At 44.1% G+C, this 14394-nt stretch overlaps 2 protein-coding genes and 1 non-coding gene across 3 annotated transcripts; 2 read left to right on the forward strand and 1 right to left on the reverse strand.

Annotated features, from left to right (window-relative positions):
• Positions 1-401: 401 nt before the first annotated feature.
• sppl2b (signal peptide peptidase like 2B) lies at positions 402-8156 on the reverse strand. Its single transcript, XM_086128792.1, has 15 exons — positions 8019-8156; positions 6720-6830; positions 6472-6654; positions 6312-6401; positions 6070-6209; positions 5810-5952; positions 5617-5713; positions 4799-4915; positions 4617-4698; positions 4473-4547; positions 4339-4401; positions 4152-4251; positions 3601-3678; positions 3352-3512; positions 402-2125 (listed from the first exon to the last, which is right to left on the reverse strand). Exons 1-15 carry the CDS (start codon positions 8112-8114, stop codon positions 1976-1978), a joined length of 1686 nt encoding a protein of 561 aa, XP_085984918.1. The 5' UTR covers positions 8115-8156; the 3' UTR covers positions 402-1975.
• Positions 8157-8545: 389 nt separating this feature from the next.
• trnae-cuc (transfer RNA glutamic acid (anticodon CUC)) lies at positions 8546-8617 on the forward strand. The gene has a single exon. It is a non-coding gene; the product is annotated as a tRNA-Glu (tRNA).
• A 439-nt stretch (positions 8618-9056) lies between these two features.
• dapk3 (death-associated protein kinase 3) lies at positions 9057-14001 on the forward strand. Its single transcript, XM_086129947.1, has 9 exons — positions 9057-9147; positions 9761-9892; positions 10081-10441; positions 11333-11462; positions 11592-11640; positions 12277-12303; positions 12395-12547; positions 12622-12667; positions 13075-14001. The coding sequence occupies exons 2-9, from the start codon at positions 9831-9833 to the stop codon at positions 13603-13605; spliced, it is 1359 nt and encodes a 452-aa protein (XP_085986073.1). The 5' UTR covers positions 9057-9147; positions 9761-9830; the 3' UTR covers positions 13606-14001.
• The last annotated feature ends 393 nt before the right edge of the window (positions 14002-14394 follow it).

A 14394-nucleotide genomic window follows, 5' to 3' on the forward strand; every position in this document is an offset into this window, starting at 1 on the left:
TGACAATTTTTATTCAAATGATTTTTTTCTAAGTACTTGATTTGGAGGGATTATTAGCCAAAACAAAATAATATTGGTGTTGCTGATTTATTTATTCTTTTGAAAAACACCTAAAATATGAGAAGAATACATTTTAAAATCACAAAATATAGAGATACTTTTTTTTTCTCTCTATTAAATTAGGGGCTTGTTTTGTTCCTTTTTTTTAAATCTGACAAACAACTGAAAACCTTGTTGCTAAATTTTGTTTTTCTTTTTCAACCAAACAAAATTATGTCTCTTTAAATTTTTTATTAGTCGTTTGGATACATTTAAAAGATTTGTTTTAACCCCAGAGTATTTTTTTTCATACCCGGTAACTAAAATGTGGTATGTAAAGAAAACAAGAAAAAGAGAAGATATTTCCGCAAAAAGCCTTTAGTGTTTATTTATTCAACTGCAAAAGTCAACGTTTCATTCTATGTTGTCCTCAATGGAGGCACTGAACACAATTGAAAGGAGTACATCGGTCTTAAAACCTATTGCAGTCAGGGGGGTCACCAACTTTGGTCCTCGATCCGGCATGTTTTACAGCTCTCCCTCCTCAAAGATACCCGACTGATTATCATGCTTCTGATGAGCTAATCATTTGAATCGGGTGTGCTGGATTTTAGGAGATATCGAAAACATTGTGGATGTGGGGGCAGGAGGACCAGAGTTGGTGACCCCCCTGCTCCTGCATAGTATAGCACATCATATATACATCCAGAATATGTACATTAAAAACACAGAAATGATCTTGTATAGAATGAGTTGTGCAAATGTTTCATACAATCTAACTTGATCTCTTGTAACTTGAATGACTCCCGTAGGGATCCAAAGTGCTACATTTTTATTTATTTAGTTTTAAAAAACGTTTGCTCCACCCAATATGTCAAGTCTGCACTATAGGTTATAATTCATTTGTAATACTAGGTAGAGAATCCACACCACCGCATGCAAAACAAAACAAAAAAAAAAGAATAGATAGCAAAAAAAGGAATTTAAATTTTAAAAAAAAAAGGTTTGGCTCAGTCGACAACCGTGATCACACCAACTCACACTCGTGTCACAAGACGCATGAATGGCACCATAGCTGATCAACTTAAAGCATACATCTACACATTTCCCTCATTTTTACTTGAACTTCTTTGTTTTGACTGAAAATTATTATTTTTAAACATGAACGGGAGGGAGGGGTTTTAATTTTTTGATATAAAAGGCATAACTAAAAAAAATTGGTATTGCAGATGAAAAAAGAGAGAAGCACAAATTGTTGCAGGTTTGATGTTTATATATATATATATATATATATATATATATATATAATTTTCAAATTCCCCAAAATAGCTATAGTAGCAATTTCTATCCGCAATTTGGGGTTTTGGTTTCTTATTCTAACTATTCCCCTAAAATTATTTTTCTCTGTATTTTGGATTAAAAATTAAAAGAAAATTTTGACTTTAGCATTCAAGAAAATTATTTCCTTGAAAAACAACCCCCCCCCCCTCCAAAAAAAAATCTGATTTTTTTTCAGGCTGGATTTTTTTCAAAATATCTTAAATTTCTTGGGGGGAGGACAGTCATTGTTTTTAATTTAAAATTTAAAGAGCTGTGTTTTTTATTGGACTTTCTTTTTCCCTGAAATATTGAAAATGTCTTTTTTTTTAAATCTGAAAACATTTAAAATCTTTTCGGGATATTGAACGTAATTCAGATGTGGAGATCCACGCTTTTTATTGGACAGCAATGATACATGTAAGCTAATGCTGTGGTGAGCCAAGCATTGGGGTGTGTCGGGCCTGGGCTAGGAACATATTCCCTCCCAGCTCTCATTCCCTTTAAAAAGTGAGGTATCAACACACATTGCGGCGCCTCTTTCTCCTTTGTCCCTTTTAACGTCCACGTGTGTTGCAACACGATACGGAAAATAAACTTGAGACGGACACATGCGCTATTAGTTGAGCTTTTCCTCGTTTTCAGCCAGGGGCATGTCCTGAGGCGGACCAGGGTCTTGGCCGTGATTGGCTGCGTCAGCGCCCGCTGACCCCTCGGGTTGCATCCCCGCCGTTTGTGTACACTTGATGGGAGCAAGCGCTATGGCAGGCTGTGAGGGATACAAATGAAATGACCGTCACACGTTACGAAGTCAACGCGCTCATTTCCAATCAACGATGTACTGAATAAATTATTGCTGTCCCATGAAAAGCATGTACAGTACCTCCAAGTTTATGTCATTCCTCAAAATGGTAGCATCTGCTGTCACTGTGCCCCACTTATTTGTCAATCACTAGGATATCGATTCTTTTTTTTCCCAACTGTCAATTTGAGTAAAATTTGTCTGCTCTGTATTTTTGTTTCACGCCAAAATATTATTAAAACAAACAAAAACACCCCTTTCTACAAACACGGACACCCTGATTAGGAAAGGACAGAGCCAACTCTTCCTACTCAGGAAACTGAGGTATTTTGGGGTTCAGGGGTCGCTCCTTGAGACTTTCTATAACTCGGTGGTGGCCTCGGCCATCCATTGTGGCATTGTCTGCTGGTCAGGCAGCATCTCGGCCCGGGACAGAAAGAGACTGGAGCGACTGGTCAGGAAGGCCAGTTCTGTCCTGGGCTGCTCCCTTGACACTCTGGAGGAGGTGGGCAACAGAAGGATGCTAACTAAGCTAAAAGCTATGATGGACAGTCCCTCCCACCCCCTCCAGCCTGCCCTGACAGCACTAGGTAGCTCCTTCAGCCAGAGACTGTTTCACCCGCACTGCAAGAAGGAGAGATACCGACGCTCGTTCCTACCAACTGCTGTCAGGCTGCTGAATAAAAATAATAATAATAATTAAATGATGTGAAAAACAATTGTAAATAGCACTGCGATTTATCCATTTTGTATTTATATTGCACTTAATTGAACGATGTTTGTTTGTTTTTTCTTCTTTCTTCTTTCTACCCACATTCTTGCTGCTGGAGGCTGTAAATTTCCCCAGTGTGAGACAAATAAAGGATATCTTAAATCTTAAAAAGCACCCCCCAATAAGTTGCCTTTATGCTTAATGCTTCGTCAAGAATTGACAAAATGGAGGCTCTGAATATCGCAGAAAAAAAATTGAGTGTAAGGTAACAAAGCAGACAGAATACCTGCAGTGACACTGACAGACAGCTGAGCCCTCAGCAGCAGACTAGATAGAACACCCCCCAAAAAAGAAACAAGCAGTTGGAATGTATAAAAAATAATAAAATAAATAAAAAGTTAACTTTATTGAAAGTGATTTTTCTTTCCTCGAGTCAAAAGTATTGTCTGTTGTTGCGTGCTTATATCAAACTGGTAGTCACCACAAATCCGCTGCCGGTCCAGAACTGAGACAGCTCCCTTCGCCACAGCGCCACCGCCAGGCTGGTGAGCAGAGTGCAAGGCACCAGGTAGAGCAAGGCTGGCTGGCCCATCTGCATTAGGGCCAGCGCCACGAAAGTGATCATCAGGCCCACGCCGTACGCTAAATATAGCGGAGATGGGACTGTCGTTAAAAAAAAGAATAATAAAAATGGCCCTGTCGTATGATGTATTGACTGATAATTACGTACCAATCGTACAGGCCACAAAGTAGATCCTGGAGGACTGTGTCAAAATGTCAAAGCGGTGGCAGTACACCACCAGCAAGCCTGGGGGAGAAGGGAAGAAAAAAAAATCCCGAAAAGAAAACGATCCCAATTTCAGAGTGTCCACGAATCCGAAGTTGATTTAGAATTTACAAAATCCGTTTTGAATTTTTAAAAAATGTAAACCAGGTGTTGGATAGTTTTATGACTTGAAAAGCAACAAAAATAACTTTTTTTATTTCAAATTTAAAAAAAAAATAGGCAACGTATTTTGTCATCGACAGCTGTATGAATCATTTCAGATCTGAAAATCAATTATTGCTGTTTCAGATTGACTTTGTATTTCGTATTGGTTTGGATCGTAACCAATGAGACCGTTCACACCAAAAATTCAAAGTAAATAAAAAAATATATATAGTGCTGCCAGTCTGTCTTGCGTCACTCATCGTGACATGGTAAGTAGTGTGGGTCACTTTGGTGAAGAGTTATGCCTTGGTGAAGGTCTACAATTAGATTTAGGGGTGTCATTTAATCACCTGGCACCAGGATGTCGCCAAAGCCCAGCAGGGAGAAGGGCCGATCGCATAGGGCGAGGGGTGAGGAGTTCAAGCGCGGCACCTTCAGCACCATCGGAAGCTGCGGACCAAACCAGCAAAATCAAGCTGGGAACTGGTTTTTGGTTTATATTTATATATATAGAAAGCGTTCAAAAAAACCATTGACCTTTTCGTGCGTGGCTGAGTCGGAAGGGCCTGCGGCCACCTCCACCATGATGCTCTCGCCGCTCTGTGCGGAGAAAGGGAACGCATGACATGACCAAGAGCTGAGAACGAGGTGGCATCTGTAAAGCCAGCTACCTTTGTGAAGAAGGGCGTGATGAACACGAAAAAGACGTCGTAGACGAAGAGCACCGTCAGTAGTAAAGTGCAAGCCTGCCGTAGAAGAAAGGAGGAAATCTCCACTTCAGTGAATAGCTTGATGATATGTTGACGTTTGAGTACCTTAAATGTGGGCAGTCTGACAGTCTTGAGCATGTAGAGGCAGAAGGCGATACCCAGGGTGTCCTGCAGCACCCACGCCCACCTGGACCACACAAAAAAAAGTTTTTTTTTTACCCCCCTATCTCCGTTGGGGCATTTCCCCCCTCCCAAAGGTCTGTGTATGAAAGTATCTCTATACTCACTGATCCTCATTGCGAAACACCATCCAGGTGATGCTAACGCCCACGCAGAGTGCGGACAGCAGCAGGGCGCGCACCTGAGGACGCTTGTGCAAGTAGGGAAGGTTGTTCTCCGGAATTCTGCGAGGAGGAAGGGGGGGGGGGGGCGTCTCACAACTTGTATAACAGTGTACAGTGAAACGCGGTCAAAGTATCGGGTATCGGTGCTGATGCTGTACCTTTTGTACATTACCTGTACTCCCTAATATTGTATGCATCGATACCACATCAATCGCCAGCATGAAATACCGTCTACCATCTGGCATGGAGTCATGTCAACGGTCTATGTGTGGCTTTAGAGACGGATAACCATCATCGTAGGTGCCTGCGACTTCCTTCTGCGGCGGCGGAGACGGCCACCCCGCGAGTTGCCGTCTCGGCCACTGACCGGCGAGTAACGAATTTCATGCAGTGGTGGTGAGTACACAGTACAGTACTGAAAGTTGTATCAGTGCCTACCTGCTAAAGATGTAGTAGCTTGTGACATTTTCTAAGTATCTTTGTAAACAGTGATGGCCATTTTCTGCAGGTTGCAAAGCGGCGACTTGGTCCTCACCATTTTTTTCGCCCCCAAAGTCATTGGTAAGGCATTTTAGGATGTCATAAGGTGAATTTGAAATGACATTTCGGGATTTTGGGGTCATAGTTATGAGTACGTTTCAATTTTAAACGATTGACATAGGCAATTTACTTTCTTTTTTTAAATGATTATTTTGTTGTCTTGGTCCCAAACTCACACATGATGTTTCATTGCATTTTGAGTGCGGCGTCCTTTGTCTCACCTGCATTTGCAGAAAGGAAAGCGGCGCACAAAGGGCCACAAGCAGCTGTAGAGCCCCACGGATGACGCCAGGCAGAAAATGGCTATCACCCAAATTGCTGCAACGGGGGCAAAAAATATCAAATTGTGGAAGGACATCTATTCAGATGTACTTCATGGCTTGTTTCGTGTCTGCTTTTATTTATTTTTTTTACCCAGGCTGTCGTAGAAGAAGTAGAGCAGCACCAGCATGCTGCAGCACATGACCACAAACACACAGATCATGATGGGAGTCACATCCAGCGTCTCCTCGTCCTGCTTGTCCGCCCCATCGTCACGCTTGTGCTTCAGGTAGCGCCTGCGTGTGGAAGGAGGGACCAAGGTACATATTATGCTGACCACCACTTTAGTCTCTGAATTCTTCGACTGCTTTTGCGACTAATCCCCCCCCTACCCCTGCGGCATCCACACTTACTTCTTACGGTCTTTGCTGCCGGCCCAGTGGCCACCGACGGCGACGGTTCCCACAGCCATGAGGAAGATGATGACCATGTTATAGTCCAGCACGGGCTCTTTGGGAGCGTACATGGCCACCAGTCTACCTTTGGCAAACATCTACCACGCAAAACAGAATGAGTCATTTGAAAATGAGACTTGATGTTTTATTTTTTGGACTAGGTATGTTGCAATGATGCATGATGCAAGACTGGCTCTCACCTTGCTTATCTCCAGCATGTCAGAGTAGCTGAGCAGCGCGACGGGGATGTCAATCTCCTCGTACTGGGTCTTGTTTCCCGCTGGTGGCGTCTGAAATGAAACCAAAGCAAATTGCCAGGCGCCGCATTCAATTGGAATCCTTCAATCCGATTGATGTTACCAGTCTGTCCTTGCTGACAATGAGCAGGCCCTTGGCGCCGTTCATCTGTGCCAGGCGGACCTTCTCGTAGAAGGTGCAGTTACCCCTCATCACCATGGCGATGCGGTTGGGGAAGCCGCCCTCCGGGACGTCGGCGGGCGAGCACAAGACCGATGTGGTCAGGTCGTGGATCTGGAGACGCGACTGCGAATACATGGGAAACGCTGATGTTCGATCGCAGCGTATCAAAGCAATCCTCAATTACTCACCGCCTTGTTGAGGTCCTGAGGCAGACGTGCCCATTGCGAGTTAAAGAAGATGCAGTAGTCCTTCCCTTTGTTGTCATCGCTGAAATGAGCCATGCCGTGCTCCGCTGCCACCTGTGTCCATGGGAGGACAAGAACAAAAACCGTGGTGCCTTGAGATCTGAGTCGTCCAACGTTTCGAGTTTTGCTAGATCAGAATTCAAACTTGAGATACGCACACTTTATGATGGCAGTGAACTCGACTTGTGTCACAATGGCCGCACTTTGGTAAAAACTCATATCGTTTGTCATACGTGTGTGTGGGTGTATATATTAGATGACTTATCTTATGGTCCGCATACAGCACATTTGACAATAAAGTTGTACTTGATACTTGACTTGATACTTATATTAGTGCTGTACTAAAGATCTGAAAAGGGAGGTCAGACGAGAGTACATTTCCCCACTTAAGTTCAAGGCAGTACCCCTGGTGGGGCGGGGGGGGGGGGGGGGTTAAATAGATTAAAAGGCATATACATTATTTCACGGAGAAAATATGATTTGAGATACGAGTGTTTTGAGTTAAAAATTGGCGCGAAATGAATTCAACCCGTATCTCAAGGAGCCACTGTATGACCACGTTTGGGTTTTATTCACCCAAAATGTCCGTTTACGTCAAAGTGACTCCTGGAAAACAACCTTCACAGGCCACATTATTAGGTACACTAAATGCGTCACAACGGCCCAAACAAGACTTAAGAGACATTTTATCTTTTAGAATTGCCGGCTGATATTATGAAATGTGATTCATATTAGCATTTGTGCTAGGTAGCAAATGGTAGTGATGCAACACAGGGAGACCCCTCGATACTCCCCTCGCGTAGGTGAGGGGGAAAAAAATTTAATATTACAACCAGAAGGCCGTGTGGCATGAATCAGCTAACAGAAATTGACTGGAATGTCGGTAAATGTCAAACTTCATTTCACCGCAAAGGCGACTCTTAGCTCGGATGCTAGCGGCGTTAGCTACCCACTACCACCCAAAATGACTTTACTACTACTTAACTACTAACGTGCATTTAAAACATCGTTTAACACTGTTACAATGGCGCTGACAGGATGCTACGAAGTTGTCAACTGCTGTCAGACTTGACTAAGCTAGTAGCAAAAATACGAATCTTGCGTTGTTTTGTTTTTTGATCAACGATGATGTGGTTCGATAAATGTTCGTCGCCGGGCACAAGAAAAAACCCCAGAGCCCACCGGTGGGGAGGAGTGAATTTTCAGTAGGGAAAAAAATGAGTCGGTGTAAGTGTCGCCCACCTGGTGGATGGCTAAAAGAGCGGCCCAGATCATTGTTCCGAGGCCGGGGACCGTCATCGTGAGGCCGGGCAGCAATGTTGTTGTTCTGACCCCCATCCAACGGAAAGCAGGGAAGTGAACACCCCACCGCCAGCTGTCCCGAAGACGCGCCCATTGAATGACGCCCCACCCGGAAATGTTTCCTGGTACAGTTCTCAAGGATTAAATACAATTAATTACCTGCTACAGTTCTCAAGGATTAAATACAAGGAATCAATCCATTAATTTAAGGAAATACGCGGCATTTTAGTTAACAATTTATTACACTTTATAGTTTTCTAATTGATTTAAAAAAAAATATTAAAGGACCGCCTTTTTCGTACATTTCAATGGATGGACATCAATGTACTACAATTTTAAAGGACCGCCTTTTTCGAACATTTCAATGGATGGACATCAATGTAGTATATTGAATGTACTGAAATGTACGAGCATTTGTCCCATATATTTATACAATGATAGTGCTCATGCAATGGGTTTCCTGACAGTCCCTGGTGGTCTAGTGGTTAGGATTCGGCGCTCTCACCGCCGCGGCCCGGGTTCGATTCCCGGTCAGGGAACTAACTTTTTGTGCATTTTTAAAAATGACAATGTGGAACTTAAAGGCACATCTTTCAGAGTATGATCTGTCTTTCTATTGGTTATGTTGTAGGAAAAATCTAAACTGTGCGTTTTACGTATTGCTTTCGAAGCTGAGCGTCGCGTGCACCGCTCGACACACTGTGGCGTTAAAACTGCGGATTACGTCATTACATATGTTTTCCCTTCTGGCAGTGCATTGGTCTCTAACAGCAAGGCCGGAACTCGGTACTAATCACCTTTCGGAACAAGGCACTTTATGAGGAAAATTAAAAAAATAAATCTTAAGATAAAACTCCAATGAATTTCATTGTGTGATATTAACTTCCCATTTGTATTAGTCTTAGTAAAGGCATTCCCCCGCTGATCTCGCTCCGACTACCTTAACGAGGACTTTTATTCTGACAAGTCGTAACGGAAGTTCAGTGACTGTATCACTCGCCTGGTTATACTTCAACTCACACAGTCAGTTAATTTGATCGGAATGCAGCACTACTAACCCAATACAAACGTAAGTACCTCCTCGAAAATAATTTTGGGTGGGTTAAATTCCATCCCAAACTGGACTTTATTGAGCGTTTTTCAATGACCGCCAATCGGTGCCTTTTCAGCGGCTCCTTCAAGCTAGCTGGTCAGCTAAGCTAACTGCCGTCTTGAGTCCCGACTGTTTCTTTTTCTTTTTTCTCAACCCCCATTCCATACCAGCACCGCCACCACAAAAAGAGGCTTGTAATTCTAATATTACTTGTTTTCCTCTAATTTCCATTACGCTTTTGCTTCACGCGTACGTGCTGTTTTTGTGTTTATCCGTTCCTATCCTAAAGTCACAATACTATGTCCAATCCAAATTTGCGAGTCACTGTCATTCTTGTGTTCAATCAAAGCTCATTTTCAGTCTGAGTTTTCCATTTGTAGAAAATAGTTCAAATGTCCGTATAGTAGTCCATTTAACTGAGACCGATTGGCAAGGAGATGATGTAAGTAGGACTGGAATGCAGGGGGCTCGCTGACATCATCTTCAATACTGCTGGCCAAATAAGGAGGAAAGAACACGTGATGTCAATTTGGATGTTGTTGCCTCGAGCCAACTCTTTTCTTTTAAGTATGTAATCACCTCTTTGCAGGGTAACACGCACTACTGACACACACAAAGAAAGGCAGCCGGGCCAGCAGCATTGGTGTAGCCGGCACGTCATGGCTGGCTTCAGGCAAGAGGATGTGGAGCTGCACTATGAGATGGGAGAGGAGCTGGGCAGGTATGCTGTTCAGGTGTGTGTGTGTGTGTGTGTGTGTGTGTGTGTGTGTGTGTGTGTGTGTGTGTGTGTGTGTGTGTGTGTGTGTGTGTGTGTGTGTGCGCGCGCTTCTTATCCTCTGATAGTCTTCTGTGGTGTTGTTATACATGAAAAAGAATCATACACACACTGCTGTTGCCTCCTCCCCTCAGCGGTCAGTTTGCCATTGTGCGCAAGTGCAAGGAGAAGAGCTCGGGCTGCGAATATGCCGCCAAGTTCATCAAGAAGCGCCGCCTGTCGTCAAGCCGGCGGGGCGTGAGCCGTGAGGAGATCGAGCGGGAGGTCAACATCCTGCGTGAGATCCAGCACAGTAACATCATAACGCTGCACGACATCTTCGAGAACAAGACGGATGTCATCCTCATCCTGGAGCTGGTGTCCGGCGGTGAGCTCTTTGACTTTCTCGCCGAGAAGGAGTCTCTGAGCGAGGAGGAAGCCACGCAGTTCCTCAAGCAGATCTTAGACGGTGTGCACTACCTGCACTCCAAGCGCATCGCACACTTCGACCTCAAGGTACGGACACTTTATCGGGTGACACTTGCGCCATCCACTTACACCCTCAACTGCTCGCCAGCCAATCGGAAGGCACCAATAGCAAGCATTCACAATCACGTCGATGGAGAATTAACAAAAGGAAAATTTCGAAACAACTCAAAACTGCCTCGTTAGCTTTTCCAAACTAACTTTAAAAGATATCCAGTTGCAATGTCAACTCTACAATTTGTACGAAGATTTGTGGCTGTCCATTTACTTAATGTTTTTTTTTTTATGTGCATGTTTTGGCAAATTTATGGTAATGTAACCTGGGCAGTTTTAATGTGCTTTACAGCAACTTTTATGGGATTTATTACAGTCAAATTCTAATTCTTACTCTTGTATGCAATTTACTTACTTACTTTAGTCTCATTTCATCTCATCTCATTTCAAACGTTTATGGCATTCACGGTCGTCTTATTTTAACCTTGAAACAACTTTTTTTTGCGCAAACTGGTAGCTTCATTTTCAATTAAGCAATTTTTATAGAGTTTATTGGATTTCTGTTCATCTTATTTCAACTTTTCCAACTTTGGGGGAATTTATGATAACCTCGCTTAAACTCATGCAACTTTTACTGGATTTTATGGCAGTCCAATTTGTAACCTAAGCAATTTTTATGGGGCTTATGGTCGTCTTATTTTAACCTAGAGAGTATGCATGGGATTTACAGGGGTCATATTTTAATAAGAGCATCAGCTATGGGATTGTTCAATCAAACATCTATGGACCTGGATTCATTCATTGGTCCCACATACGCTCAACTATGTGAAATAGCTTCCATCTATCTACACGCGTTGATTCGTCAACCACATCCTCAGTGCCGTGCTGTGGACGAACGCTGAGCGTTGTTGCTGTGTTGCGTTGCAGCCCGAGAACATAATGCTGCTGGACAAGAATGTTCCCAATCCCAGGATAAAGCTCATCGACTTTGGCATCGCCCATCAGATCAAAGCCGGCAATGAGTTCAAGAACATTTTCGGAACGCCCGAGTTCGTAGGTAGGTTTAGCGGCTCAATAACACCCTTCCCCCTACTCCCAACGTGTCGAGTTTCTTGCCGAGTGAGCGACTTTGTGCGGTCTCCACATCTGCTTCACGTTGACATCTTGGTTCCTCCGTGCTTTGCAGCTCCAGAAATAGTCAACTATGAACCGCTGGGACTGGAGGCCGACATGTGGTAAGACAACAACCTGCTTTGCTCTGTGACTCCGCGCCTCACCGTCCACATTCTTATACATGAAGACATTTATTTGCCTTGCTCTTCTTGCAAGAGGAACCATTGGCGGGATTTACAGTAGCCTGGTTTTCACCCGCATAAATTTTATGGGGTTAACAGCAGTTTTATTTAAAGGCAGCACAATTTCGATGACATTTATGGTGGTCGTATTTTATCCTATGTGACTACGATATGCACGTAGATAAAGGGGGGGGGGGTCACCCAGGTCCAGCTAGCATCAACGAACTTCAGGTGGCCCGACACAGTCACGTTTTGGCCCTGGGCCATTGGGCCACCGGCATTGTCGGATCCTGTTGTATAGGATTTATCTGCCTTTTACTTCAACATGTGCAACTTTTATGGCATTGATGGTACTCCTATTAAATGCCGTGCTTTAAATATCTACACATGTCTAGGATTTATGGTTGTATGTCTTTGAACATTGGGATTGGTTATGTATATTTTATTGATGTATTTTAACTCGTCTAATGTGATTCTGTGCATCTTTGGGATTGAAGGTAGACTTTTAAACCCACATACTCATTGTGAGGATTCCCATGTGACATTCTCAAGCCGTCTTTTCTTTTTTCTATGCAGGAGTATCGGCGTCATCACGTACATTTTGTAAGTGTCGCATCCCACAAGGCGAACATGCTAACAAGCATTCAACCGCTTCACTCGGTCATCCTCTAAAGCGTCCAACCTTTGCCGGCAGGTTGAGCGGCGCTTCTCCGTTTCTGGGTGAGACCAAGCAGGAGACACTGACCAACATCTCAGCGGTCAACTACGACTTTGACGAGGAATACTTCAGCAACACCAGCGAATTGGCCAAAGATTTCATACGACGCCTGCTGGTCAAAGATCCCAAGTAGCAGACCAAATCAAATTCTTTGTTTCTTCACGTTTCCGTGCTGTCTTTTTCTGACTGACTTTCCATTGCAGGAAGAGAATGACCATTGATGACAGTCTTCAACATCCGTGGATTAAGGTGATGTACCATCTTCCTTCACTGCTGTGGACTAGTGTTCTGTATTGTGTGTCTAGGTAAAGGTGAGGATATGCCAGAAGGGCTGGATAAAAATAGTTTTGGGGGGGTGTTGGGTTTGACCAAAAGGAAAATAGAGTGAGGTCACATATTACCCCTGAATCCCAATCTTATAAATTGTGACCCTACTAACACTAACCCAACCAAAAAAAATGATTTGAAAATATTACGCAATATTAGAGCGCGAGAGGGAGACTCTAAATACGGTAGTGATGGTAATTCTACCCATCTTTATTGTAAATGTTATCGCAAACATCATCCCAGGTTTACTGTTTTATCCCTCCTGATACAAAATGAGATTGTGATCGGAGTTTACAACTGACTGACATTGCCGCTTTGGTGTTGTCCAGGTGATCAAGCGGCGCAACGTGCGCCAGGAGGACCACGAGCACAAGCCGGAACGCCGGCGTCTGAAGACCACGCGTCTGAAGGAGTACACCATCAAGTCGCACTCCAGCATGCCGCCCAACAACACCTACGTCAACTTCGAGCGCTTCTCGCAGGTCCTGGAGGAAATCGCGGCGGCCGAGCAGGGCCTGCGCCAGCTGGAGCGCAACCGGCGCTCTTGCCGCGACGACGTGGCCGCGCTTCTGTCCATCTACGAGGAAAAGGAGGGCTGGTACAAGGAGGAGAGCCGGGGCATCTCGGGCCAGCTGGGCACCGTCCGCCAGGAGCTGCAGCGCACGCAGGCGCAGCGCAAGAAGAGCCAGGAGGATGCGCGCGGAACTGCGCAGGCCGCTGGCGCGCTCAAGCGCAAGTTTGGACGCCTGGAGAACCGCTACGAGGCTCTGGCCGAGCAGGTGGCGCACGAGGTGCGCTGGGTGGAAGAGCTGGTGCGCTCAATCGCCGTAGACAAGGACCGGCAAGAGAGCGCGCCTTGAGGTTGCGCTTCGATGCACTCCTCGCCTTTAATTTATTGTTTTACACTTCTTTTTACGGACTGTCCTTTTTATTCTCACTTTCCATTTTTATTAGCATCAGCTATGCAGTGCCTCTGTGCTTACATGGCCTCACCAACAAGAACTGGAACTATTTTTTTTTTATTTTTTTTTTTTGTCATCTTAGTGCACCTCAAACATTCCATTTTTTTGTTGTTGTTTTTTAACACATTCCCCACATTGTATCGAACACTTTCAGTGAAGTCCCCCCCCCCATGTACTCGTTGGCACTTAAGATTATAGCAACGTTTCAAAATATATATATACTTTTTTTGTATATGTGTAAACAAGCTGGCATCGTTTGACAGCTTTTTCCAAATAAAACATTTTTCCTGTAAACTGTTTTTGTCCAGTCCAACACCTGGACTCGTTGGTATGTAACTATGCCATATTACTTGTTCAATCAAACATCTATGTACCTGGATTCATTCATCGGTCCCACATACGGTCAACTACGAGGAATATCTTCCATCTATCCACACACGTTGATTCGTCAACCACATCCTCAAAAAGCTCTCAAAAAAAACAAAACAAAGGTCCTGGGAGATGACCTAATCCCAGGATTGGCTTCGACTCAATTCTGCCATTCATTCACGTTCTTGTTGGCGTCGCCTGAACAGATCTCAGAAACAACAGCGGTCCCCTGATCTGGCTCCCACGTGTGTTTGCACATTCAGTCTTTCACAATATCCTTGGTGCGGTCAACACCTGGATTGACCACCTGAAACCTGC

The sequence above is a fragment of the Hippocampus guttulatus genome, chromosome 14, assembly GCF_054856545.1.
Source record: "Hippocampus guttulatus isolate MCC_2025c chromosome 14, RoL_Hgut_1.0, whole genome shotgun sequence".
In the NCBI taxonomy this organism is placed as follows: Eukaryota; Metazoa; Chordata; class Actinopteri; order Syngnathiformes; family Syngnathidae; genus Hippocampus; species Hippocampus guttulatus.

Excerpts from the sequence above, each read along its gene's own strand:
- sppl2b (XM_086128792.1), bottom strand. The coding sequence starts at position 8,114 with ATGGGGGTCAGAACAACAACATTGCTGCCCGGCCTCACGATGACGGTC. Across the intron at positions 6,655-6,719 it reads CTCAGGACCTCAACAAGGCG|TCGCGTCTCCAGATCCACGA; the intron begins GTGAGTAATTGA and ends ATGTATTCGCAG. Across the intron at positions 5,953-6,069 it reads GGCAGCAAAGACCGTAAGAA|GCGCTACCTGAAGCACAAGC; the intron begins GTAAGTGTGGAT and ends TTCCACACGCAG.
- dapk3 (XM_086129947.1), top strand. The coding sequence starts at position 9,831 with ATGGCTGGCTTCAGGCAAGAGGATGTGGAGCTGCACTATGAGATGGGA. Across the intron at positions 11,463-11,591 it reads CGGAACGCCCGAGTTCGTAG|CTCCAGAAATAGTCAACTAT; the intron begins GTAGGTTTAGCG and ends CGTGCTTTGCAG. Across the intron at positions 11,641-12,276 it reads GGACTGGAGGCCGACATGTG|GAGTATCGGCGTCATCACGT; the intron begins GTAAGACAACAA and ends TTTTCTATGCAG.